Source organism: Anas platyrhynchos, chromosome 9 (genome assembly GCF_047663525.1).
Source record: "Anas platyrhynchos isolate ZD024472 breed Pekin duck chromosome 9, IASCAAS_PekinDuck_T2T, whole genome shotgun sequence".
Taxonomy (NCBI): Eukaryota; Metazoa; Chordata; class Aves; order Anseriformes; family Anatidae; genus Anas; species Anas platyrhynchos.
Window position 1 is genome coordinate 5,435,049 of NC_092595.1, and position 26,969 is coordinate 5,462,017.

The 26,969-nt window shown below is 40.7% G+C and overlaps 1 protein-coding gene across 5 annotated transcripts in view; it reads left to right on the forward strand.

Annotated features, from left to right (window-relative positions):
• FNDC3B (fibronectin type III domain containing 3B) overlaps positions 1 to 26,969 on the forward strand; it is a 174,671-nt gene that overhangs the window by 113,660 nt on the left and 34,042 nt on the right. For all 5 annotated transcript variants that reach the window (XM_027464789.3, XM_072042700.1, XM_072042704.1 and 2 more), the window contains 13 exons: positions 118 to 177; positions 3,216 to 3,354; positions 3,709 to 3,762; positions 11,511 to 11,635; positions 14,203 to 14,377; positions 15,040 to 15,126; positions 17,727 to 17,865; positions 18,497 to 18,568; positions 19,068 to 19,186; positions 19,997 to 20,102; positions 21,386 to 21,558; positions 23,164 to 23,277; positions 25,363 to 25,512. In XM_027464789.3, coding sequence (XP_027320590.3) covers positions 118 to 177; positions 3,216 to 3,354; positions 3,709 to 3,762; positions 11,511 to 11,635; positions 14,203 to 14,377; positions 15,040 to 15,126; positions 17,727 to 17,865; positions 18,497 to 18,568; positions 19,068 to 19,186; positions 19,997 to 20,102; positions 21,386 to 21,558; positions 23,164 to 23,277; positions 25,363 to 25,512 — 1,513 coding nt within the window. The remainder of the gene's footprint in view (positions 1 to 117; positions 178 to 3,215; positions 3,355 to 3,708; positions 3,763 to 11,510; positions 11,636 to 14,202; positions 14,378 to 15,039; positions 15,127 to 17,726; positions 17,866 to 18,496; positions 18,569 to 19,067; positions 19,187 to 19,996; positions 20,103 to 21,385; positions 21,559 to 23,163; positions 23,278 to 25,362; positions 25,513 to 26,969) is intronic.

The following is a 26,969-nucleotide window of genomic DNA, read 5'->3' on the forward strand; positions in this document are numbered from 1 at the left end:
TTCTTCTTTCAAGTAATAATATGCTTGAGTCACTAGTCACTGGAAAATCAGGAGATCTGCTAAGTGTGATGCCCCTTTTCATAATTAATTGATTATTTTTTTCTTTCTTTTCTGCAGTGGAGAAGAATTAGAATATAACCTAAAAGACCTTAGGCCAGCAACAGATTATCATGTCAGGTGAGTTAGTGTGACTATGAATGTCACTTAAATATAATCTGATCAATTAAATAAACATGGAAGTTTTTTTGTCTAACTTTAAAGTGTAACTCAAGATTCCCGTGGTTACCTCTGAAGGTGTTTTTTCAGAGGCTCCTAAATATTTTCTGATGCGTTTTATCTCAGATTTGAAGTTATGAGAGTGCTTTTTGAACAATACAATTTCTGTCATATCATTGTCACGGCTGAAGTAAGAGGAAAAAAGACACCTACATGTGTATTTCCATATGTACGTGTAACGGGCCTTGAAGTGCTTCTATAGAAAATGGGACACCTCAACCTTGTTCAAAATTTGACTAAAGCAAGTGGCATTTGGCCATTTTTATTGCAACATAGATGTGCTAGGAAACCTGAAAGTGCTCCGGTATGTTTTTTCATAAATACTCTGTGCTTTGTAAAGTAAATCTGCTGATTACAAATCCATCTGACCATAGTAATGTCAGAATTTATTCCCGAAAATGGGTTCACCCTGTCCCATATTGATATTTTTAGACCGTATTTCTCTTTGTTTCTAAAATTGTGCTTGTTGCCCAATTACTAACACATTCTCAGTTTTGCTTCCTGCTGTTTTTAACGCTATCTGCTCATACTGCATTTTTAAAGGCTTTACTTACAAACCAGTGCTTAAAATTCACATCCTGTTCACTTATGCTCGGTATCCTTAAAAAAACTCCTTTCACTCCTGTGTATTGTTTCCTTCTGTTTTTCTAGACAAGGGCCATGTTTGGCATGCTTTTTCCCACTAAGGCTGTTACTATTTGTTAAGCTTTAGAACAAGCACTTCACTTCTGAGCAAAGAGAGAGAAAAATCAACCCAAATGAGTCTTTCTTCCTCTGATACTACAGCTTTTTTTTTTTCTTTAGGGTTTTTTTCTAATAGAGCTCTAATATGAACTTCTCAAGGCCATAAGTAACTTCTTCTAACTAAATAAACCGCTCGGGCTCCCAGGCCGGGCAGAAGTCCCAGCCATAGTAGCAGATGGATGGTAGCAAGAAGAAAGTTGTAAAACGCTGCTGAGCTTCCTGCTGTAAGCAATTGAACAGAAGTTTTAAAGCGAGCTTCAAGCAGCAAAGTGGTAGTCATGCAAAGTGGAGTGTTGAGATCTCATGCGATTTTTAAGGGTGTTGGGGGGTATTTGCCCCCGTATCCTGGCCAACGTCCAAACCAATTCATTCTGCCTACCTACAGTTCCCTGCGTTTTCCTGCATTTTTGCCAAATTATAAATCATTTGTGAACAGTTAGCTGTAACTTTTGTTTAAAAAGAATAAGTGACTGCCAAACACAAAAGTCAGACTTAAAAAAACAGCAGCATGTGTTTGTAGTGGAGGAAACCAATGTTTAAAAGCAGACTGCTTTCTACAACAATTTTTTTTGTTCGCTGAAACCGTGTTATGTATTAACAACTATGAAGAAGTAAATCTGCTAAGTAAAGAAATTTATGTGACCAGCAATTACTCAGCACGTCATCTTGGGTCTCCTTAACCTTGGCAGCATCTCTAAGGGCTTCTGTTTTCGCACAGATAGATGCTGTATTAGGCCCTGGGCACCTAGAACAGCCTGTTTCATTCTGAATCTGTATCCTGCATTACTTCAAGTATTACCTTGTTGGTAGTTTTAAAGATGACGGTGCTCTCTTTTTTGAGGGCCTGTCAGTCCGTTTTATGGCTAAGGTGGATGAAAATGAAGTCTTTAATCACACAAAGAGCTTCTGCCTTAGAAATTCCAGAGCCACCTAATTCTACAACCCTCATTTTCCTTTCTTTCATCTTCCAAGAGCTGACATTACACCTGGTAGTAGGTGGTAGGTTTTACAGCAGGGGGCTTATGGACAGGGACAACTCAGCTGCTGAGCACAACTGGCAAACTCAAATGCAGTTTTTCAATGACTTGCAGAAAATGCTCGTTAAACTCACTTTCATTCGGTTGTATTCCCCATTTGATTCTCAGCTACGCTGATTTCCGGCACGCATGCACAGCGTTGCCAGATGCATACGCAATTAATTAATTGCATTTGTTTTCACTCCTGACTGCTAACAGGTGATCTGTAAAGCAGCGCTACAGCAGTTCTTGTGAACTTCCCCCAAAGGTTTGATTCTATGTAGGTGGCCATTGTACAGAAATTGCTCTTATCTACTGAAAACAAATTTAGAAATTGCCCTTTCTTAAACTCTGCATTCAATCACACAATAGCACAGCTAGTCTGGAGGTCATTGTCTGGTCAGGGTTTGAACTTTTTCTGCGTTGACTTCCAATTTGCACTTTTGCTCCATGGAAAATGTGAAAGGGAAAAATAACATCATTAATTTTTCAGAGAAAAGCACCACGAGGAGGTGCTCAGATGTATTCTACTCGTTTTCCCATGTATTTGTAACGTATATCCCCCTCTAAGCTGGTACATATAGAAAATTGCTTGAAATCAAATTCACATCTAAGATTTTTAGTTTGTCAGAGCAATGTTTCTGAGCTGTGTTTGTCCCTATTATTGTGTCAGCTTTAATCCATAAAGCTCACCAAGTACTGACAGTGCAGCTGTGTAGGAGAAGCTTGAAGTCATGGAAGGAGACTAGCAGTTACCACCACTGCATGCGGTATGTGTGAGTCAAGTGTAAGCAGGGCATTAAAGTTCATACCTTTTTCTATGACTTCATGGTTTCTGTTGTATTCTGAAGAGGATTTTAGCACAGTGCTTGAAAGGCTGCCAGTGGCCAAGGAAACAGTTTCTTGTGGTGGAAAGAAAAGCTGATGGTAACTCGGTGGGCTAGGGGAGCGTGTGCACGAAGTGCTGTAATGCTCCTCTTCTGCTGTGAATCTTTTTTTTTTTTTGCATACCTGTACCAAGTGAAGTAGAATAACGATAGCCACTGTTCTGTGAGTAATCTGTCATTAACCCACTGTATCATGGACGCTTTGGTAGTCAAATATTGTGGCTAAGGCTGTGCTTTCTCATCTTGCAACTCTCAGCAAACTTATAACCCATGTCAATTTGTCTATTTGCAGGGTATATGCAATGTACAATTCAGTAAAGGGATCCTGCTCAGAGCCAGTAAGCTTCACCACTCACAGCTCAGCACCAGAGTGTCCCTTCCCACCCAAACCCTCGCACAGGACCAAAAGCTCCTTAACCTTACAGTGGAAGGTGGGTAACACTTGGATCAGATTGGGCATACAACAAAACAGAAGAATACCAGCTGGCCAACAATGAATGTAACTGTAGCCAGTAACTGAAAGCTGAGAGGGTCATTTTTCAGTAAGGGACTTGAACTCACTGTACGCTGACAAATCCCTCCCTGTGCACTGACTTGACTTTTAAAATGTATGTGTTTCATTACATTCATTACATTAGCTTCTTCTCGTTACTTGTTAAGAGGTTGCCAAGCTGTGTGCAAACCCCAAGCTTTGGTTTCACTTTAAACTGTAGTCATTTGCCTAGGGGGGAAAAAGTAGTTTTCTCTTCTTCCCAAAACCGCCTTCTGTTTATTTTTGTTTGTAGGCACCCATTGATAATGGTTCAAAAATCACCAGCTACCTTCTAGAGTGGGATGAGGTAAGTAGTAACTAGTTGAAATAAATACATAAATAAATGGCATTCAGACTTTACAAGGATTTTCTGAGTAAAGAAAAATAATTAAATACAGGGGAAACTAGAAGTAGGAAAATGAAATCCTGATGGCGTTAGGTAGAGAGCTAACAGGTAAAAGGGACAGTGGGGGGAATGCTTCTCATTCAGTGTGTTTTATGCAGAGACACCACTCTGCTTCTGTACTCTTGAAATTTAACTTTTTATTGCTTGTTTGGTGTGCCTAATTTGTTAATTAAGATTACTTACTATTACTTGCTTTGTGATGTGTCTTAGAAGTCTGTTCATGATCACATTCTCCTGGATGCTAAATGCAGAATAACACTGTTTCTGCCTCAAAGGAGATAAGGCATGATTGTGCAGCCCTTTGTGCAGAAAATGTATTCAGGGTTAAAATAATGGTGCCCTCTACACAGTAGCAATTAGTCTTACAGACAAAAAGGGAAGCAAGTTCTATCTCCCGATGATCTTACACTGTTAGTGAGTATCATGCTGTTGGGGAGGGTGCCAAAAGCCAGATGTGGAGCATTGCTGGAGAGGTAGGTTCTAGTTGTGAGTTCTCCCTCCTTCCCCTAATTCCTTTATGCCTCCTTTCCATTGCACAAGACATATTTCTGCAGAAAGCATGAGTCAGTGATTATCATCTTTAAGGGAAAAAATGTGTTGGGTGGCAAAAGACTTGAGTAACATGTTAAGAAAAAATAAAATAAAATGTGATGAGTCAGGAAATGAAGAGTGTGAAAGGGTGTTTCATCGTACAGTCTGAGAAACATATCTTGAGGTTTTTAATATTCTAAAAATAATATTCTAAAGGGAATAGTATATTATGAATTGTTTTCCATCATTTCACTGGTAACATGTTCCCAGATCATTCTGCTACTTTTGACATTTGGAACCGTTCACTGTGCAAACATTTACTGTATGTACTATCACAGCAAGTGGGACTTCCATGATGAGAAACCCTCTGAACTGAACTAAAATTAAACAATAACTTCAGAATGGCTTGCTGCCCCCCTCTGCATAGTGGAAGGGGAAAGGTTGTCAGTGAAGAAGAAAAAATGATGGAGTGTGAGGTCCGGGAAAGGAAATAAAATAACATTTCTCCAAAAGGATGGGCCAGGACAATTCCATTATACCTTCTGTGATGTCTTGGATCTGCAGTTTTGATCCCTTGCAAGGCTTCCATTAACTGGGAAGCCATGGGAACATAACAGCACAGAGGAATGAAGTAGTGGAAACACATGGATGATTCCAGCCTGCAAAGGGAAGGGAAGCAACAGAAGGATTGTCAGAAGGACCAACAACAGAGCATTTATACAGTGCACCTACTTTCAATGTGAATTTTGTCTGTGTGGCTCCTAGTCGTAATTTTTGATACCTGTCAGAGAATCCTACAATACCCTTCCTTGTCTTTAAACCTTTTAATACAGAGCATATAGCTAGAAAGAGTGATCATGTCTATTTTCTTTCACAGAGCAAAAGCTGCTTTTTTTTCAGCTAGCTCATGTACCAATGGCAAAAAAAAAAAAAAAAAAAAAAGAAGCGAACCTGATTGCCTATCTCTTTTGATTACTTTTTCTCAGTAACAATCCTGAAATATGAGATCCCAGTGGATAGCTAGCCAGCACAGATGAAAAAATGACAGCCCAATGTCATCTCCAGTGGTTTGACGTGCCTCGTGATGTGCTTGTCCAGTTGTGAGACAGTTAAAGCCACAGGTGTAGCTCATCTGAAAACAATTTTTAGTCTGATATGAGCCAGAAATGCAATTTTGAGTTGCTAAATTAAAATTTGATGTTAAGGCTTGCTAATGAAAACATCTGAAAATGCAGCTGGGTGTGCCAGAGGGCTCTTTTTGCAGGAGCCTGAGCTACCAGCTCGGTGAGATGGGCAAGCTGCTCTGCGCACCTTTCCAAGTTGTGTCCCTGATGCAGTGATGTGAACTCCCAAAGTTACAGCACCCAAGTGCAGAAGTTAAGTCACTTGTGAAGTCCTGTACCCTCTCACTGGGCCATGTAAATGCCACATAAGCAAAACCACTGAGTTTGTTACAATGCCCCACTGTGTCCTGGTGAAATCAAGAAATAAATACGTGGGGGAAGAAGAGAACGCACACCAGGCAACAGCAAAAGCTATGCCAGAGCTCAGCTAGAGCAACATTCATTAGCTACGGGGCACAGAATAAAATATAAACACAGGAAAATCAGTGATGAGAAGGAAATTAAAATGTGACGGCAAAGTAGAGAGGGTTTTGCATGACTGGAGAACAAGAAATCCATCCACTAATAAAGCTAGAGTCTTAGTAAGTGGAGTCACTTCATAACAGGGGAGAGGATGAGAGTGAGCCATGAAAAACCCTCACTGCACATGTCCTGGGATCAGCACTGACAGGCGTCACCCCCAGTTTATAGGAATAAAACCAGTGTCAGACACAGGTGAGGGGAGTGGGAGCAGCCATGGGGTGAGCGAGCAGGGCCCTGTGCCCCCAGGACTGGTCCCTGTGCCCCAGCTCCTCCCAGGGACGGGCTGTGTCCAGCTGGGTTGGTTCAAGCCCTGCTGCCTGCCACGTGCAGCATCTCAGGCCTCACTCACGTCTGGCCGAGGCAGTTAAAGTGGTGGTTTATAGCATCAGAAATGCAGCCAGGAGTGTAGATGGCATCGCTCCCCTATGCAAAAAATAAACCGTTGCTGTAAGATGATAGCAGAAGCGTCACGTTGCTTTACAGGGCTAGGATTAGGTGGGGCTGTAAATTGCAGCAAGAGGACAGCACCTAATCCCTCCTGCAGCTGCCAGGCCCTGCGGGGCTGCAGCACCGCGTTCCAGCTCGGCACTGGGGCATCTGCCTGGGACCGCGGGTGCCGTGCTCCTCGGCGAGCCTCGTGCAGGGAGGTGCTTGGAGCAGGCTCTTACTGTAGTTTGCTGATGCAGTGCTCTCCCCGTTCTCTGGCGTAGCTGTCTGTTCCCGTACACATTTCAGAAATCTTCTTTTGTGCCACTGTGTTTCAGGGGGATGAGCTTTAGATGAAACCTAAATGAATTGCTTTTGTCTCTTTGCTGGAATTAGGTTTGTTGTTTCCTGACCTACTTGCAGGAACAGAATGCTGTACTGCTTCATACGTCGTTGGGCTGGTCCTGCCCAAATTCCTCTGGTTCTTCTGTTTAGTTCTAAATAATTATTATTATTTTCCTGACTTGCAGACTGGAAAATAAAACAGTAGATGGGCAAAGCAAATCCTGTTATTTCACCTTGTTCCCTCCCAGTTTGGATTAATTTGTTTGCATGGACTGTTACCTGTTGCTCAGAACAGGCAAACACTTTCTTTCTCAGTACTGCCACAGGTCTCTGAATTGTCATTGCAATGCCTCGCTAATCAATTGATAGCTTTGTGCTGGAATTGATCGTTCAGGGTAAGCAAAAGGCTGATTTCAAAAGTTATGTTAAAAACCTACCTAACGGAAAGCATCGCTGTAGCAGGGCTGCTGCTTTCTCCTGATGCCAGTGTTCATCAACCTCAGTAACTGCAGTGAAAAATGCCTCTGGCAGTGCTGTAAGAATCAGGCCTTTGTTGCTAATTAGATGTGAAATGATCGTTCTGTGATTAAGTGGTAGTAAATAAATGTTTCTCTTGTGCATATGGGTGGTGGTAGTATCCTATTCATTCTCCATGGGGAAGTGGAGGACTGTTCCTGAGCCAGAGACAAGGACATCTCTCATGCAGTGTGTGATGCTGCTGTAATTCTGATCCCCAAAGCGTTGTGATTTAACTGGCACAGAATAGAGACAGGTACAGTACCGAGCAATTTAATGATTTGTTGATGAGGAGTTGATTATTAAGTTTATATACAGATAAAGGGAGATTATTTTGTTCTACCAAAAAGTTTTACATTTCGTGAGGTAGCTAGCTGGCAGAGGTGTACGAATTTATACTACCTGACACTGTGGTTTGTGCATCTCAGTGATGATCCACCAGAATTCGGGTACACAGCTCCATTCCCATGCTTGGGCTTGTGTTTGCTCACCCTTCTGCCCTCTGGGTCTGTTTTGTGCTCGTGTCACTGCAGTTACACGTGCCAGAGCATAGTCTTGGATAAAATTGTTCATTACACACCTATTTGAGGGATATTTCCTAAGTCCTGTGCTGTTTTCTAAACGCTTGCATATACAGAAAATGCAGCCCCTCGCAGAAGAGCCTGCGTCACAAATGCATCGCAGAGATATTAGGGTGAGTTTGTAGTAACCATTGACAGTTTGTATTGCAGCCTCGTGCCAGATTGAGGATCAGTCTGTTGCTTTTTATTGCCAGTGTGAAGCAAACACAGAAGGTAACGCTAGCGTGGCCTGCAACAGATTGGTGCCGTGCCTTCTGGTTGCAGAGCTGCTGCTGGCAGCTTGTGTTCGGTCTTTTGCTTTGAGGTCTTGGGAAGGACTGTGCTGTTTCTACGTCCACCCTACCTGCAGTGGCTCATCTTCTTTTGTGTTTACTGTGTCTGCTGCAGGGAATGCAGTCAACAAAACTTGTTTAAATTCTCATAGCTGGCATCTCAGTAAACTCTGAGCTCCACAAGAAACTTCAGCGCCCTGTTTTAATTGAATGCATAGCTTTAAATAGAGCTGAAATAGCAGGCAAAACTTTTAAATTTGTGTTAACGTGCTGTGTTATGGCAGTGTGCAAATTCTAATGGATTTGTAGAACTGAATTGTTCTGGTTTCCTCGGACAGGCCCTGCTGACCAGCACATTATGGGATGGCGCTGTGAAGAACAGGGAACATAGGCTGGAGAAAGGAGAGCTGGTGAAGAAGTCAGCCAGTGTCTGCTCTCCCTCTGAAATCTGTGGATTAGAAATATTTGCAGAAATGATACAGTATATTTTAAGCAACTTATGAAACATTATTGAGAGGATTAAAACTTGGATGCTGAGCGTACAAAGAATAGGAGAAGGATTCTGGGAAAGCTGCGAGGCTCTTGGGTGGCAGCCAGTACCAGCCTGCCAGTTGTGCTTGTCTATAATTATGCCAGCATTAGAGCTTTCATAAATCTTGGGAGAGAAGGAGCGGAGAGACTATTTCCAGGCTATTAATGCCAGGATAATTAGAAATATCGGCCAGCCTCTCCAATTAGTGCCAATAGAAGGCAAAATACCAGCCAGTCTGAGTGATTTGAATACCAGTCAGTCTCTGAGCAAGTCTGGGGAATGTACAGTACCGGGTCTAGAAGAAAAATGTATATGATATCAGAATTTTTACTACCATAAGGTTGATGATAACTTTAGTGTCTGGCAGTCTTTGTAAAGTTTTAACCGACCAGTTAGTCAAACTGGGGTTTCTGTGGTCCACTGCTCTCAGTTCAGGCGTTGTGCTACAGGTGAGACTTCCCTTTTCAGCCAGGCACCACTGTACATCTGTTTATTTAATTGCATGCTTAGCGTTTGGCCACTCTGCTTCTCTAGGAGAAGAAGCAGAGGAAAATGATGGAAAAAAGTATACGCGTAAGCATAAAAACAGGGAAGTCAGGATGATTTTAAACAGTTAAAGAAAAGTTTGTTCAAGGCATCTGAATCTGGAAAAGTTTGCACAGGAAAAAAAATCCATTCTTAGTAGTCCTGCACTGATTAATGGATATTTTATTAAAACATAGGATTGGTAATTAGGTTTTGTGTAGTCTGGATATTAAACAGGTTATCATTGGGAAACACTTAGACCTCTTATTTTTGTTGAAAATAATTTTTATCATGCAGCTGTATGTCTAGGGATTTAGATTTGAAAAAGTGCTCTCACTTACAAGGGACTTTGGCATTAGGATTCACGATTTTCTTCCAGTTCCAGCCCTTAATTTAGTTGATCTGTACCGTAATGTTGCAGCCAGAGCAGGTGGGTGAAGCTGAGGAAGATTGTGGATAAAACCAAGTTGTAGAGCAAGTGTGGAACAGCACTGGGGAAATAAAAGTAAGTTACAGTTGTTTACCAGTGTGCTAAATGTCCCTTTAGTGTCTCCAAATGGTTGTGCAGCGCTGGAGGTCTGCACGATTGTTTCTAGTTTGGTAAACACATTTCAGAGATTTACTACAAACATTTTATGGACTTCTTGCTTCTGTGTTGCAATCCGAATGAGAAGAGGTGGGAATTGATAGAGGCTGGAGAATGGTGTCAGGGAAAAATGTCTGTCCCACTCGGGCACTTTGGAAATCTTCAGTGATGAAGTAATGTATCGAGCATGGAAGAACAGTGCCTGGAAAGAAAGACGGAGCCCAAGGAGGAGGTTGGGATGTTTGGGAGTTAACTGCAAGGAGAGATGCCTGTATTATTAATTTTCCTGATAGTTTGCTTGTGTCTAGAAACATCAAGTCTTCTGTCAAGCTGTGAACTATGTAGTCTCATCTATGGGCAGGTGTTAATTTTACCAAGGTAAAATAAAAATACAAACCTGTACAGGCAGGTGCCAGGTGTCCAAATGGCACAGTGCAGCTCTTGGTGCATCTCTGCCACTTCCTTGGAGGTATCCATGCACCGGTTCGAGCGCTTGGTGGTGTTCTGCTAGGCTTCTCTTCTGCTGTGCCTTTGGGGACTTTGTGATGTTACTGTGCAATGGTTTTGCATTCAGATTTTGAAATTAAAACAGTTTAAACTGTGTAATCTCACGTAGGTGTTATTTGTATAGAGCTGAGCAGCCTGGGCCCTTTGTCAGCACTCCGTCCTGAAGGACCCCAAAACCACTGTTTCTCATGTGTGAGTGGGGTGGGGTAGGGTGAGACCAGCTGCTCTTTGACATTTTGGAGGCTGTCCTGCAGCAACTCAACATTTTTTAATCCTAGCTCATATATAGTTGGGTGGGATTGAAAAGGTTTTTGTTTTATTTTAAACGAGGAGGGGGATTTTTGAATGTCCCTGTCCTGGCTTGTACATGATGTGCCTCGGGAAGTATTTGGGACTTAGTTTTCTCAAGACCATTTCATGCTGCTGCCCCGTCTTGGCTTTGTCAGGGCTCATAGTAGCTCCAGGTCAAACTAATGCGAAGCTCCCACATGTACCTTTGACATCCAACTTTCTCAACAAGGTATCATGCTTTCCAGCAGATCATCTCTGCCATCACATGCTGCATGCTCTGAGCAGCCAGGTGCGTGTCCGGTCCCACACTGCTCAGTATGGGTTCCATCTCTATGGGTTCAATCTCTGCTGCCCTTAGGGCTCATGTCTGAGCACTGTGTGGGACAGGGTTAAGGCTGTGCCCGTGCTAACCAGTCCCTGGAGCAGCGGGAGTCGGTGGTGGGCTGGACGGCGGGCAGCGAGAGCCCTCTTGTGGGATGAAGTGTTTTTGAAGGGCTTGTAGGGTTTACGTGGAATTTGGTGTGCAGAGGGTAGCGTTCAAGAAGCGTTACAGGGTTCCTGTGAGCGGGTCGATTCACAGATGAATTTCACACCTAACTTAGACATTTCTTCGTTAGTGAATAAGATAAATCTGATTTCAAGTATAACGACAAGCTGTAAATACATCCCATGAAGGTAAGAATCTGGAAAGAGGAGGAATCAGACAACAGACTGATGGTGTTATGTATTATTTTAGGTAACGTAGCGATGCTGTCAGTGACTTCAGAGTTCCGTTTGCACAGTCCCTGTGTGAAAGCATCTAATTCTAATATCATTTAACAGTTCGTCATAGGATAAGAAACGTCTGGTTTTGTTTTGAAGCTATCTAATTACAGATGGTTCTCTTTCTAGGGAAAAAGGAACAGTGGTTTCAGAGAGTGTTACTTTGGAAGCCAGAAGCATTGCAAGTTGACGAAGCTTTGTCCAGCTTTGGGTTACACCTTCCGATTAGCAGCTCAGAATGACATCGGTACTAGGTAAGTTATCCCAGGATGCACACTTCATTGACAAATGTGGTAGTTGAAGAGTTTAACTTGCAATATGACAGTGTAAAGAGGGACTTCTGACTTTCTTGATTTTTTTTTTTCCCTCTTTATGGTTTTGGGTTGAATATCTGATGTTTGATCTATTATTAATGCTTTAATGTATATCACACCTTCTCCGGTGGTATCATTCACCCCCAGGGAATTGCCACGTCCCTTCAGAGTGATGAGGTTGGTCGAAGCAGATAGACTCCTTTTGAGGTGCTAAATGGTGTTTTGTGGTCTATTTCTTACACAAAAAGAATACATCTTTTATGTGAAATTCCCACTAGGGACCTCTGTGAACCAAGAAAAACAAGCAAGAGGAAGTTGAGTTACAGATTTTGAAAGGAATCTTGATGTATTTATTTTTCTATTTTAAAGCAAAGCCCTTCTGTCTTTTTTCAGCAGTACAGTCCTTTCCTTCTTCAGGGGAACTGGCAGGGCTGGCTGACAGGGTGGGAAAGAAGGGGGCAAGAACCGGGACTGAGAGGGGACGGGCACACTCAAGGGCACTGCAAGATGGGTTTCAGAGTCTTCTTTTTTGCCTGTGCACAGATGCATTTAAGTGAAGGTGATGAGAAATCAGGCTTATTCCAATTCTCAAGGACTTCCTGGGGAGCACTGGGCTGAAACACTGCCCGGCAAGGACCAGAGCATGTCCAAGACATGTCCCCGTGAGCGGCTGCATGCCTCTGGAGGAGAGTAGGCGAGGAAGAGCTTAGCTGTGAAAAAGCTAAACATCCAGTGCTTTTGTATACTCATTTATTGTCCTTAGCTAAGCAGGGTCTAATAATTATTACTAGAAGGAAAGAAAAAGAAAAACAACTAGGCTATAACGATGTGCTTTGCTGAGGAAGATTGCTGTATCGTTCTGTCATCTTAAACACAAAACTCCTAGTGATATATGACTTTTAAAAGTTAATCAGTGTCCCTCTGAGATGTGCAGGGACTGATCACGTTCCTTTTGCCAGTTTCTTTCAAGATTACTTCCCTCCCTGTTTAAATAGTCCATGAACTGTGGAGGGACTTGAGCTGGAGCTGCCAAGTGCAAATGGAAGGGCACTGCCAGATGGTGGTGTCTCTGCAAAGTTCCCAGCTTTGGAATCTCTTCTTTCTGCCAGATTCCAGATTTTTAAAAAATGTTTTTGGGCATGCTGCACAACTTCTCCCCACCCACTCCCCCCCCTTTTTTTTTTCTGTTATATTCTCTCTTTTTTTTTCTCAGGCTATTGAAGAGGGATTGGACTAACAAGTATATTCATGGTCAGCTGCTATGTGTTAATCTACAAGATAAGCACCAACAGCACACAGCTTGTTTTTTATAGACAGCACTCAAAATTATGACATGCTAATGTCATCTAACACTTCATATTTTAAGATGGTGTTGGTTAGTTGTAATGCTTGTGGATTTATCATTTGAGATGATTTTTTCCTTGTTGGGGTGCTCATTACAGGTGTTTTTGTTTTTTTCAACACTCATACATATGTTGTTTTTGAGAAAGAAGACCCACAAAAAGTAGATACGGATTTTTGTGTGCATTAAATTCATGTGATGGCTTTGTTAAGAAACAATATACCTTTGTACTTTGGAAACAGATCTGAAAATTGCAAGAACACTGCACTCAATTGAGAGTTCCGATGATGTGCTGCTGAAAATTCACCGAAATCTATCCATTTTAAGTTTTGATCTCAAATTTCCATTGTACTTTGTATAGTCTGCCTGGGGTGTTAGGAGAACTTCCCACACTTGTTCAACACAACCGCCTGTTCTGTTTCAGGGCATTGTGTGCTGGGATTTAGACGAGATGAGAGCATGCATCTCTTCTGCTGCAGATGTTCTCTTTTTTTGCAACCTGAGCTTTGAGAAAGAATGACTTTATTGCTCAGCTTTGAATGCAAAGAAATTTGGGCAGGGAAGGTCAGAAAGGAGCAGAGCCAGCCCGGAGAGTTGGAAGGTATCCGTGCCTGCACCAAACAGCTCCTACGTGATGCTGAGTGTGTGTGGCCATGACTGGATAGATTTTCCCTGCTTTCTTTGAGAGGGATGTCTGAAGCAGTGGGACTAGATTTGCTGAAGCACTTGGCTTTCAAGGCTGTAGCTTGAATAGAAATTGTGTTCTGAGTGTACAAAGGTAGAAACTACATATAAAGTTTAACTTATAAAAGTTGAGGAGTTGGACATTATTTGCTGTGCTTTATTTTCCTTTTGTTAAATTAGATTTTGTTCTACTTCACAGTTAATAAGACTTTAATCTGAGTCAATCCATTATTATTTTCCCAATATTACTGCAATGAAATCCATAAAAATGGTTGTGAGGACACTTGTAATCCTGCATTTGTTTCTATTTTTAGTTCTGGCATTTCCCTAATTTTGTGTGCTCTTCTTTTCCACTTGGGCGTATTAACATTGTCTAGATTTTTTGAAAATACAAAAAAAAAAATAGTAATCCATCTATATATGTGAAAACACTGTGCTGTTCTTTTAAAATATTCCTCTCTCCTTCTCTGTTCTTGTATAGTGGGTACAGCCAGGAGGTGGTATGCTACACTGCAGGTAACATTCCTCAGACTCCTTCTGCACCAAGGCTTGTTCGAGCTGGTGTTACGTGGGTTGCATTGCAATGGAATAAAGTAGAAGGATGTACACCAGAGGAAGTGATTTCCTACACCTTGGAAATTCAAGAAGAAGATAATGTAAGTGCTGTGTTACTGTGAAGCGTACTGAGTGGCTCAAATTGAGTTTCCATTTATTAGTCCAAGCTTATTGAAAATATTGTGGATTCCTATTTTGGAGGGCCATTCCAGTTAATACTTCTGTAAGGGTTATGTGAGGACTCTTAAAACTTTATGTAACAGAAAAAACATTTTAATAGAATGCCTTTTAGGAGTACTCAGTACTTGGCAGGGCAGAGATGTGTGATTTGTTCAGCTTCACAGTAGAATTTTGAATCCTTAGCTAAGAAGTAGCTAAAATTCTTAGCTAAAAGTCTGTGCTGTCATCCGTGATTCGTTTACAAAGCTTCACAGGAGTCCATAACCTATAGGGCAGTTTATCCTCCATGTTCTGCTGAGTGGTGCGCTTGCTTTCTGTAATCATCTGTCACTTTTATTCCTCTTAAAACATGTTAAACTGTTGTTACTGCTTTTAAGCTTATTTTACAGCAAAATTATATTATTCAGGTTGGTTGCACCATCCTTCTAGAGGGAACATTATTGTGACCTAGTAGCTTAAAAAAAAAGCAAGCAAACCGAAAACAAACATAAAATTCACTCAACTATGAAGCCCCTTTGATACAGCATATTCTAGCTGCACACTAATACGGAGAGCATTTACTGGAATTTCTTTCTCTCTCTAGGATAGCGTGTTTCACCCAAAGTACACTGGAGAGGAGCAAGCCTGTACTGTGAAGAATCTCAGAAGAAGCACACAGTATAAATTCAGGGTAAAATCTTCCTCCTCTTGTCACTGCACAGTATTTTCTGTCTTGGATGTATGTTGTTTTTTTCGAGGCACTGTAGGGAACCTTTATTATTACCTGCAAAACAGAGCCATCAAAACCAAATTCTCCCTGTCGCATAAGGCATTATTTTATATGAACACCTGATGGATGAATCCAGTCAATCCGTGAGCTGCCATGGGCATGAGGTGTCCGGGAGCCAAGTGCTGCTGCACAAGATGGTGTTTGGCTGCACCACCCCTGTCCACCAGGGCCTGCAGCGAGCTGTCTCCTCCAGATTGTATGCTCCTTTGCAGGCTGGAAGACCTTGTGAAGGTGTATGAACTACTTCAGGAACTGGAAAGCGGGTGCAGCGTTGTGAAGAGATGATGCCTTTTAGTTCAGTGTTGTGGATGCTTAAGTGCTTTTCTGCAGTGCTGCTTGCAAATTAAAAATGAATTTTTCACAGCTGGGTTGATGATGGGTTGAATTGGGCTTCTTCCTCGTGTCACCGGCTCGGAGCACAACTGTAATCTGACCGTAGTGAGACCTCCCCTCATTGCACATGGACCATCATTAGTGAGCTGTGAAACTTGGGAAAGGATCCCCAAAACAGTAAAAAACAAAACCCTAAAACAGTAGTGTCACAGCAGCATTTTACAACTAGCAGTAGGGACTATACTGCCAATTCTAGGCTTGTCTTTGAGCCTGGGCAAAATAGTTGGTTTTCTTGTATGGGGCTCTGGGTAATAGAGATTGTCCAAATCTCTTGTAGGGGGAGGGGGGGAGTTAATTTATGTAAATCAGTGTCCACTTTAGAGAGGGGACATCCTGCTAACAATTTTGGTCAAAATTAAGGTTGGTTCATTAAAGTGACAATGGACGTGTAATACACCTTTGTAAAGGGTTTTGTTCAGCATCCCATGAGGGTTTAGCACGGGGGGCAAGTGACACAAAGCACGTGAAAAGGTGCAGAAATTTCATTCTCCCAAATGTTTGAATTACCACCTGGAACCACCAGTGACTGTTTCTAATGAAGTTCCACAAACAACAGTGCTGGTGTATACTGTGTTGTAATGTTATCAGTGAGATGGAAGCAGAGTGCCATTTTTATTTCTAGTAAGAAGATGAGAAACTCTAGTTTGGGGAAGCAGGGGCTCTGAAAAAGCATTGCATATTCCAGCTGAAGAATCAGGTTAATATGAATTTTCAGTTCCCACTGGGCCAGTGCAGACTTTAGCTATATGAATAAAGGAAATTATAAGTTAAAAATAAGTTGTATTACATTTATATCTCAAACTGTTCCCCTGGAGCTGTTACTGAGATATTTGTCTAACTTATGTATCTGGTGTTCATGGTAGGATGTCTTAAATTGGTGAACAGTCAGAGAAGAGCCAAGAGATAATTAAATAATTCAAAAACATGGCAGTAAAAAAATAAAGATGCCAGGAAGAGTAGTGTAGCAGGTCATCAAGGATGTCCACAGTGGTTGAAACTTTCGTAACTGGCTATTCAGTTTAGCAGACCGAAAGTGTAGGACTTCAGTAAGCAGAAAATTGGGAGCCAGGCAAATTCAGTGAGAAACACAGGGTTGGTGATAATTTGGAATTCTTGTCTGCTGACAGTTTTTCTTATTCAGATCATATAAAGATGTAAAGCCGTACCTTTTAGAAAAATAACAAATAGCCATAAGAAAAACGTACATAGCAGTCAATACTGGCTTTGGCTTCTTTAAAGCAAGCATATGGGCTGGTGAACCTCAATTAATTTTTTGGCTTTAAAAACTACAAATTGTTTTCCCCAGAAGCCTCTGTTAGAAGAGGGGATAGAAACGACCATCCTGAGAATATCAGAGCTTCCCAAGTGGAAAAGTTCCTGCGAGCTTAATATTTACTCTTAGCAATTACAATAAATATTTTATTACTCACTTCCTTGGCAGCAGATTCATATCCCGGAGACTATTCTGAGCTGATACAGCTCTCACCAGCCACAAAGCATTAGACCATTTGGGGTTTCTTCCTGATATGCTCCGTCTCCTGGCCAGGTCCTCGGGTCTTCTCGTAGCTTAGCAGCGTTCTCACTGAAGTCAGCAGAAGGTATTCTTGAGTAGAGACATAAGATTTGGCTGAGCAAATTTACTTTGGGCACATCCTGCCAGTTTTGGTGACTGTCACTTATGCCTTTCTTGTTTGCCTGTCATACTACTTGGGGTTTTAATTATGTGATTACTGATAGCCTGAAAGAAATTGTTCTAAATAGCAGTTTATACCTCCAAAACAAAAATAGCACAGTTGTTATCTTCATCTTCAGTGAGTAAATAACTTCGAGTTGCCATGTGATTCTTCTTTGTTGTTGTTCAGAGAAAAACAGCAATGCTGTTATCTTAAGCTTACGTGGTGGTGGAGGGGGTGGAAAAATCGATGTAGTTTCTAAAGAAACAACGTTGACAATCAGTTGTTATTAAAATCCCACACGCTATTTTGGGAAGTGACATGCTTTCTAAGTTAATGATATTTGTGTAGTTACTAAAGGAAGTATTGTACAAAACTGTCAGAAAAACCGTCACTGTAAGCAACGATAAATTTGTTGCATTTTTTTTGTTTCAGCTGTTTGCTTCTAATGTGGAAGGAAAGAGTTCTCCAAGCGAAGTTTTGGTCTGTACAACAAGCCCAGACAGGCCAGGACCTCCAACCAGACCGATCATTAAAGGGCCAATAACATCTCACGGCTTTAGTGTTAAGTGGGGTAAGCAGGTTCAGTTTGGCATAGGAGAGCTTTGGAGGGTCATAATGTTGAATATTGAATTCAAATAAAATTCTGTAAATGCATCTTATACCTTAGGTATTTCATGCCATTTATAAGTCCATAAAGTTAAAAAAAAAAAAAAAATACATCTGGAAGGTTGGACAGCTCAATTGTCTGAATATTTTGAAGGATGTTTAAAAGAACTTATGTTTTAAGAATCAGATTTTTTTTTCTTGTTTTTAATTAATTAACTCGGAGTTTTAATCAAGTGTGCATTCGGGCTTGTCTTCTATTTTGTGTCCCATTGCAGATGGACACTGCTTATCCTGCAGCTGCTTCCTTTATCAATGGGACAAACCTCCATACCGCATCTTTTTCAGTTCTTTTTCCATGCATTATGTTTATAGCATCTCTGAAATGTTAGCCAGCCACCTTATTCTGACTCATTCTGAGAACTAACTTCTGCTACCCACTTCTGCTATAAATTCGTCGGTGTAGTTAGTGTGGGGGAGTTAGTTTGTCGAGGAGAAAGAGCAGATTCAAAAACAGTTTCTGTATTCTTTTTTGTTCTATTTCATTCCTATTCTTGATTCACTAACTACTTGCCTTGATTGTTGTTGTTTTTTTTCAGATCCTCCACAAGATAATGGTGGTTCAGAAATCCTAAAGTATCTATTGGAGATTTCTCAAGGAAGTCCGGAAGGTAAACTTGAAATAAGTTTTATGCATTTTAATCCATGCTGGCTACTCTAAAGTACTGGCCCTTTAGGCTCTTAGTATGCTAATACTGCAGATATGATTGAAACAGAGTTATGTACTTGCAGCCTTAAAACCTGCAGGATTTCTGGGAGAGTTTTGATTTTTTTTTATTTTTTTTAATTTTTTTGAGCAAGTATACTTGTTCTCCATGACAGGTGGAATTTTATGTTATAGGGCTGAACTTATTATTCTATTTTATATTTTTAATATATTTTAGAAATATATATATTTGTATGTATATGCATTTCTATGCACATATTTCTGTGTGTATGTGTCTATGTATGTCCTGAAGCAGGAATAATGTTCTTAATAATATTAAAGCTAATGACTTTCCTGAAACAAATCATTAATGAAAGACCATATTAAGGGTTTTCTTTTCTCCTAGACAGTAGTAAACTTGTTGCATTGTACTTTTATAAACTTGGATGTATCTCATTTTCTAGCAAATCAGTGGGAAGTGGCATATAGTGGATCAGCAACAGAATATACCTGTACTCACTTGAAACCAGGCACTTTGTATAAACTCCGGGCATGCTGTATCAGCACTGGCGGACACAGTCAGGTAAGTATTATTTAACAGTAAGGGCTATTGGTTTTACATTTTTCAGAGATTTATCTGCTATATATGGTAAATACTTTATTTTTAAAAAAGCAAGTAAATATATTTCGTGTAGCACAATAAAGCAGCACTGATTGCTGTTAATCTTCTGTTGCAAGTTGACGAATTTTTCAAGACTTCTATGTGCATCTGATGACTTTTTAGTCAAATTGCAATTCAGTGCGGTTTGCTTTCCTCAGAACCAATCTGTACATGTTTGTACTTAAGCTAGAAAAGACCATGATGTTTGTGTGATCTGACCACTTGCTTGTGAAAGGCTACAGACTCTGATCTGTGTGAGTCTTTACTGACCAACACCTGTGGCTGAAGTTGTAGTAGGGGTAATCGCCTTTCATGTGGCTGAATCGTTCTTTATGCATTTAGGTTCCATTTTCCAGCCACTGATTCCTGCTATTCCCTTCTTTGATTTAAAGTCATTTTATTACCTACGCTTCTGTTCCTAGTGCTGTGATTTTTTTTTTAATGCTTGAGTACATTAGCACTCGATACTGTTTTAGAAAAAAAGGAAAATTAGAATAAAGAGCCCCAAAAATTAGCCAACAACATTTCTGTGCTACAGTGCTAATGAAAGAATTCATTATTCATTGCATTTGCAAGAAACACGCTTGATAGCATCTCCTATCCTTTATTGTTTATGTAAACAACTAATAAGTGACTGTTTTAGAGCATAGTTTTTATCACTTTCTAATTATGGCTGATTTCCTAAGCACTAACTATACCACAGAGCTAACTTCAGCTCCTCTTCTCTTCCAGTGTTCTGAAAGTTTACCTGTCCGTACGCTAAGTGTTGCACCAGGCCACTGCCGGCCACCAAGAGTTTTAGGGAAGCCGAAGCACAAAGAAGTTCAGCTACAATGGGGTAAGCCACTGGAGCACATCACTGTTAAATAGCTTGGAGAATTTGGGGTGACATTTAAATCCTGTTTCAGAGAAACACAACTCATTGGATACCAGTAATTTTGTAAAGAACTTGGGCCATGGACATGACACTAAACAGTCAAAAATACACAGTTTTTCAGAATACAGGATACATGCCAGTAAGCAACAGATTTTTTCTTTGCTATGGTAATCTTGCAGCATCCAAGACTCTTTGTGGTGTCAATTGATAAGCTAAATTCTAGAGCAGCACCATTTCTAACTGACAAATATATCTCAATCCAGTATAAAAAGTGACTTACGCATGCAGAAGACCATGTTGTTTCCTAGAAGATCCACCTTCTGGTGGCACTGCTTTTCAGAACCCCAGACAGGCTGATTCGGCAGTACTGGCTTGTGACATAACATGGAAATATTACCAAATATGTTGTTTTCATGGTGGAAAAGGTGCCTGTAACAAACCAAATACAGGCACGGAAAACAAATTGAGTTTTGCAAAAAGCTGTTATTCCAAGTGACACTTGGGGTTTAGATCATTGTACTGAGATTTAGAATCTCATAAATGTTAGCAGTGTGACTAACAAAGTTTGAGAATGGCAGTTGTTTGTGTTTTTATTAGGTGTTAGTGGGGCTTTGCCAGAAATCCCATGTGTAAGTAGTAGTTTTGGAGTGTACATGACCCTCACTAGCTTGTGTCCAACAATAGCCAGCAGCCAAGATTAGGTCAGACAGACACCATGTGCCTCATAATTTCTCTCTGACCCAGAAGGAATGTACTCAGCACTCGTCTAGCACCAGTCTTAAGTTTTCTGTACCTTTTCTCTCTTTTGCCTTATCAACTTTTTTTTTTTTTTTCCAAAAAACCCCACCTTTGATATGGGGGAAGAAACAGTTCTTCAGAAGAGGATGGTGGCTACTTGACTACTTTGCTTTGCTTAAAAAATAGCTGGGCCCCTGCTGGTGCCAAACAGTGTCCCAGGTTGAAAGATCATCCTTGCCTTGGGAGGAGCTGCTGATCTTGCATGTGATGATCTGACCTGGTGTATGTTTAGAGTTAAGAGTAGTTTTATTCATTTGCCTTAAAAATGTTGATTATATGCATGGTGAAGATATTGCCAGTAAGGCATCTATCAAAGAGGAAAATCATTGCTGACAGTGTGTGTGTGTATAGTGTATGTGATTGTATCTATGTGTTGTGAATTAAAAAAACTAATCTTCCTGGCATATGCCCGTATGTTGTTAGTGAATTATGTGTTTTCTTTCTAGACGTCCCTCCATCAGAAAGCGACTGTCCCATCTCAGAGTACAGTGTAGAAATGACAGAACCAGAAGAAGTTGTTTCTGAAGTGTACCATGGTCCTGATCTGGAGTGCACAGTCAGCAACCTTCTTCCCGGCGCAACGTATCAGTTCAGAGTGAGAGCTTTGAACGATGGCGGGGTATGTGATTTGGCTTTTTCTCGTTAGAGGTAGTAAAATGCCTGAGTTGTGTGATTCTGGACAGTGATTGCATTAGAGCTGATGATCAGAAAGGTGAAACTGAAGATAGGCAAAAGAAAAAGTGAGAAATGCTTAATAGAACTTTTGAGGAAGAGCTGTGGTTTTGTATCTGGTACTCTTTTAAAATAAGATTTCATGTACTAACATGAATTGACTGGCCAAAGTCAGCTGGACCAAAACATGCAGCAGTCATATCTGCTTACAAGATCTCTTTACTTCCACTGCATGCCTTTCTTGTTTTCAAATCTTAACTGTGTAGTAACTGTACTCAAAGATGCAAAGTATTTCTAGCTCCCCTCTTGATTAAATGGAGGGGCTGTTTTTGGCTTGGTTGTTTTTGTTTGTTTGTTTGTTTTTTAACCAGATGTGAAATAGGGGTGAAGGAGTGTTCTTTACCAAATGCATACACCTGTCTCCCTCCTGTTAAGTGAACAAAACAACAGGAATCAATACATGAGTTTTTTTGAAGTATATATCTTTTGTAATTCAAACAAAACAATCAGTGTTAGCCGTCCTTGCTAGCAGAGATGCCTGTTGAGAGGTTTTCTGGAACAATTTTGGTGTTGTTCAATCTTTGTAATGGCTCACTTTTCCATACTCATTAGTATTCCATTCTAAAATAAGCAAATACCAGTGTTTCCTCTAATTGCTTATAGTCACATTCCTTTGTTCCGGAGAATGGTTTCTAATTAGCTTGGGGATGCACTGAACAAGGTTCATTATTCCGCTCTCACAGCCTCAGGCTGCTTCCACCTTCTCTCTCTCCTGTCCTCACACTGCCGGCTGAAGCCAGCTTTCCAGACTGTTGAAATCTGTGTTTCTGTTTCTTTTGCTAATTTTTACCAAAGGCTCAAAAGGTCTGAACAGCTGGCCGAGCTGCACGTGGAGGCCTCTGACCGCTTGGCACAGTGGCACATGGTGTACGTACCTTGCACCACTGCTCACCAGGTGCTGCTGTTAGACACCCAGACTGCAGCTCCATCATATGCCATCCTTTTGCAGTTAACTTCTGGCAGATGTTTCATACAGAAGTTGGGTTTGGACTCCAGTACGTGCTTTGCTATTGCTGAGCTCCTCCTTAAAGCCAGGGAAAGCCAGTTATGCCAGGCTATGGCATAGCCATGGGAACACATTACTTTGAGCTAAGGTAGAGGAAAACAGTTTCTCAGTTTTCTATTGCTGAGCACACATTCCTGCTCTTTGATGAATTAGAAGTGGCTTACGCTTTGACGAGCACTCACCGCTTCACAGGACGATGCCCTGGAGCAGCTGAGGTGCAGTCTGCCAGTCTGCTCATACCCAAGCTCTCCTCACATTTTAACCTTGCAGAACCTTACATGGTCCAATCCTGTGCTCTGATACTTGGCGCTGCATGTTGGAAGCCTAGCTCATCTTTGAGAGAGATTATTGCATTCAGAAAGTTTCTGTGTGCTGTTCCTGAAAATCAGTTGAGAAAAAAAAAAAAAAACATTTGAAAAGCCTTTGAGGAGCATGAGGTGCGTGTATGTTTACGTATTAATGTATAGATATCTTGTTTCCCTCTAGTACGGGCCATATTCGGAAGCTACAGAAATCACTACGGCAGCAGGACCACCCGGGCAGTGCAGAGCACCTTCTCTGTCCTTTCTGTCTGACACACGTGTACTTGTAAGCTGGGAGGTAGGTCAGGTGCCCTCATTTAACTTCTCTTTTACTTACCCAAACTAATGTGATCGCTGTGCACTTGAAAGCTGGCTCAAGAGCTGTTAACTGGTTTAGAACGATTTTTTTTTTTGCAAGAAAAGTGTATATAGAAACTCCTCTATTGTAGAAAGTTGTCATCTCTACTTTTCTTTTTAAAGCATTGCATAAAGTTGATCATGAGTCATCTGGACCAGCATTCAGACACAAGAACTCCTACACTGGCGTCAGATGATAGAGAGTTGGTCTGTTTAAAGTGCACTCTGCAGGCTTTTAGCATGTCAGAACGTCCTGCGGTAGAATTGTGAAGGCAAATATTTGATTTTGGCTAAAGCTGAAGTCTCTGATACGAAATTAACTCTTCACAAATGCTTACAGTTCAGCTTTTCTCAAAAATCGTTTGTCTCTTCCCCAAATATTTACTTTTATTTTTGTTTGTGTAAGTTTTTCCTCTGTTCTCCACAACCTTAGACATTGGTTCTTTGATTAAGTCCTAGCTTAAACGCTGAAATGTGGATCAGTGTCATTAAAAAAAAAAAAAAAAAAAGTTATGTAATTAAGGCAGAAAGGAATGGATGTCATAAATAAAGCTGTGATGCAGAACAATGAGGCTGTAATTCTGCCACAAACTTTCTCTGGAAACCTAGCAGCTATTCAGCTCTGCATCTTTCAGTTTCCCTCCACTAAAGGATGCCTTTGTTGAGAAATGTTACTGATGTTCATGAGAAGTTTTAAGAAAGGAATTGTGCTAACAATACATCTAAATAGAAACATAATCCAAGTTCAATTTTATAATGAAACAAGTGCATTTGATACACTTTTGGTGTGTTTTGTTGATATTTCTTGCAACATTTTGTGATTCTGAGATAAAGTTGCACTGAGCTTTTAGATGTTACCTTTTAGAAGTTGCAAGTGTTGAGATGCTCTTTTTTAGTTACCTCTCATGTTTAGCAGGCTTAGCAGTTGGCAGTACTCCTAAAAAAGTAGCTGGAAGCCCAGGGACAAAGCTGGTGAACCCACGCAGGGATGCTCCGTACCTTTTACTGGTAGTCAGACCTGCTACAGTGGAAATTCCATGTGGTGTTTTGCTCAACCCACCACTCATGTTTGTTTTCCCAGTAACAGCCATATTGACAAATTTGCAGTTGCTAAACTGGGTGACTGTTTAACTTTCTCACAGTTTCTAGGGTTGCTGTTTTTTGTTGTTGTTGTTTTTGTTTTTTTTTCTCCAAGCAGATTTGCCTGTGTAGTTGTATCACTTTTCTAGTTCCCCATTCAGAGAATTAAAAAGAGAGCTTGTTGCATGCCATAATCCGAAAGTCTGTCATATCCTGGCCCACGCTTCCCTACATAAAGCAGAGATTCCTCAGAGCACTTCAGTTGACACAGCACAGCACTAGACAGTTCTTGTAAAAAATAAAATAAAATTTTGGTTCAGGAGCCACGGCATTACGCCTGCACTAGCTCATCTCCAGCAAATTCCAGTAAAAATATCTGGATAAATTCTGCATTCCCACAGACGTCAGAATAATAAAGGTATTGCAGTAAGTCTTTTTTCGCACATGAACATACAGAGGTCCACCCTCCCATATCCCGTGATTTGAGTAGTAGCTCAATATCTGACTTTCATTAAAAACCTGAGACAAGCTACTCAATTGCTGAGGTTGATCTTTTCTCCATAACATGAACAACTACGTCAGGCTTGAGGGCTAGCTCTGCCAGAGATGTTCTGATCACTTAACCGCATTGATGCTTTCTTGTGTTCTCCACAGTCATGCTTCTGCCAAGCCAGTGGGGGGAGAATTTATTTCTGAGTGTTGTGATGAAAGATGAAGTAGCTGCATACGCTGTCTTGTTTCTGTGACTTTCAGATAAATTTTGGGCAGAATTGGCCTGCTTCACTAACCTATTATGGAACAGTAATTCAGGGCATTTCAATTTGCAGAAGTAATGGTGTATTAATTTCAAAATAAGAGATTTTTTTCATGTTCTTAATTCCTAACCAGTGAACCACAAGGATCTGAAGTACTCATTTTTTAATTGACATAAATATTTGTGTTGCAGAGTCCTGAATGTTCTGGGGCCGACATCTCTGAATACAGATTAGAGTGGGGAGAAGATGAGGGATCTCTACAGCTTGCATATAGTGGCACAGATACCTGTTTTGAAATCAGTGAGCTGTCAGCGGCAGCACAATACTGCTGTAGGCTACAGGTATGGAAGTTTATGCGTGCATTGCAATTTAAGATGTAAACATAGCTGCCTTCAGCTACGTGTGACTTTTTTTTTAAATATCATTAGCCACTATGAAATTACGTGCTCTGTAAGTTGGCAGCAATGTTAATTTATTTTAAATAATGCAGACTGTTACGTGGTTGAGTTTCAGCACTATTCAAAGCGATAAACAAGGGAGTTGGCGTAACTTCTAGCTCACGAAAATTGCTCTTGTGTCTCATGTAACTTGTTTTCAGTGAATAATACTTTTAACAGCCACCTTGCCCTCTGATGTTAAAAAAAAAAAAAAAAGATGTTTTAGACAATTAAAAAAAATAAAATTATTGGTTATGATAGGTAAACAACATATACCTCCCAACTGGTTGTTGAAGATTCCCCTAGCTTAAATAATAAACTCCAACATCTGTTTCATTTATCAAATAAAGCAGCTGAATAGATTCCTATATACATAGGAGGTTATAGCTGCCAGAAGATGAGTCTTCATCTTATTTTCTCTTACCATTTTTCTCATAGATCTGCAAGACTGAGTATCATATAGAGTCTCTATATGATCTCTATTTCTTCAGTCTTTTTGTCTCATTTCAGTAAAAACTAAACACTAAAATACAATATATTGGTATATATAAAAATAAAAATACAGTGCTCTTTTCTCCTTTATGTCCACTGAAAAAATAAATGGCAAGTAAAGTAAGTGGGAGTAAAGTAAAAATACTTTTACACAAGATACCGTTCCAGAAGATTTATTTGTATGTTAAGGCAGAATACCACCAATAAATCCAATGAAAAGTTAACCTACCCACCCAGCTGGCAGCGTGTGGACCACCCAAGGTCATTTCTTTGATCAAGGACAACTTGCTTCTGTCAAGAGTTTCCTTATTACTTTTTTTTTTTTTAACAGGATGTTGAATTTTTCATACAAAGTAGCTTTCGAGCGGTTGGCCAGCAGCCAAGGAGCAAGGGCCTCACACCTTTAAGTACCCTCAACTGTGTTTTGTGACTTTTTGGGAACTGGCCCTATACCTTGCCCTGGCAGTACTGGGGAAACTAATTGAAAGAACGTGGATGGGTGGCTTGGAAGTCTGAGCCAGAAAGTGCATCTGTTTGCACAAGAGGGAAGGCATTCAGAACCCACCGGGCAGGGAGGAGAGCGTGAGACCACTTCTGCGGTGAATGGTCGGGAACTCCAGGAGATTTTGATGTTAAAAATGGAAACAGCCAGCTCTATGGGATCTTTGATTTCAAGTGGGCATTCATTTTAAATGACCTGCCACAAAAATGTTATATGCATTTACCTAGGTTTTAACATGGCTAATGTAATTTAATCCATCGACTGAAGTGAAATGCACAACAACACAAAGACATGATATTGAAATCCATCAGTTGGCCGTGCATGCCTTTTTAAAGGGCTTCATGCTGTAGATACAATCTGTGTTATA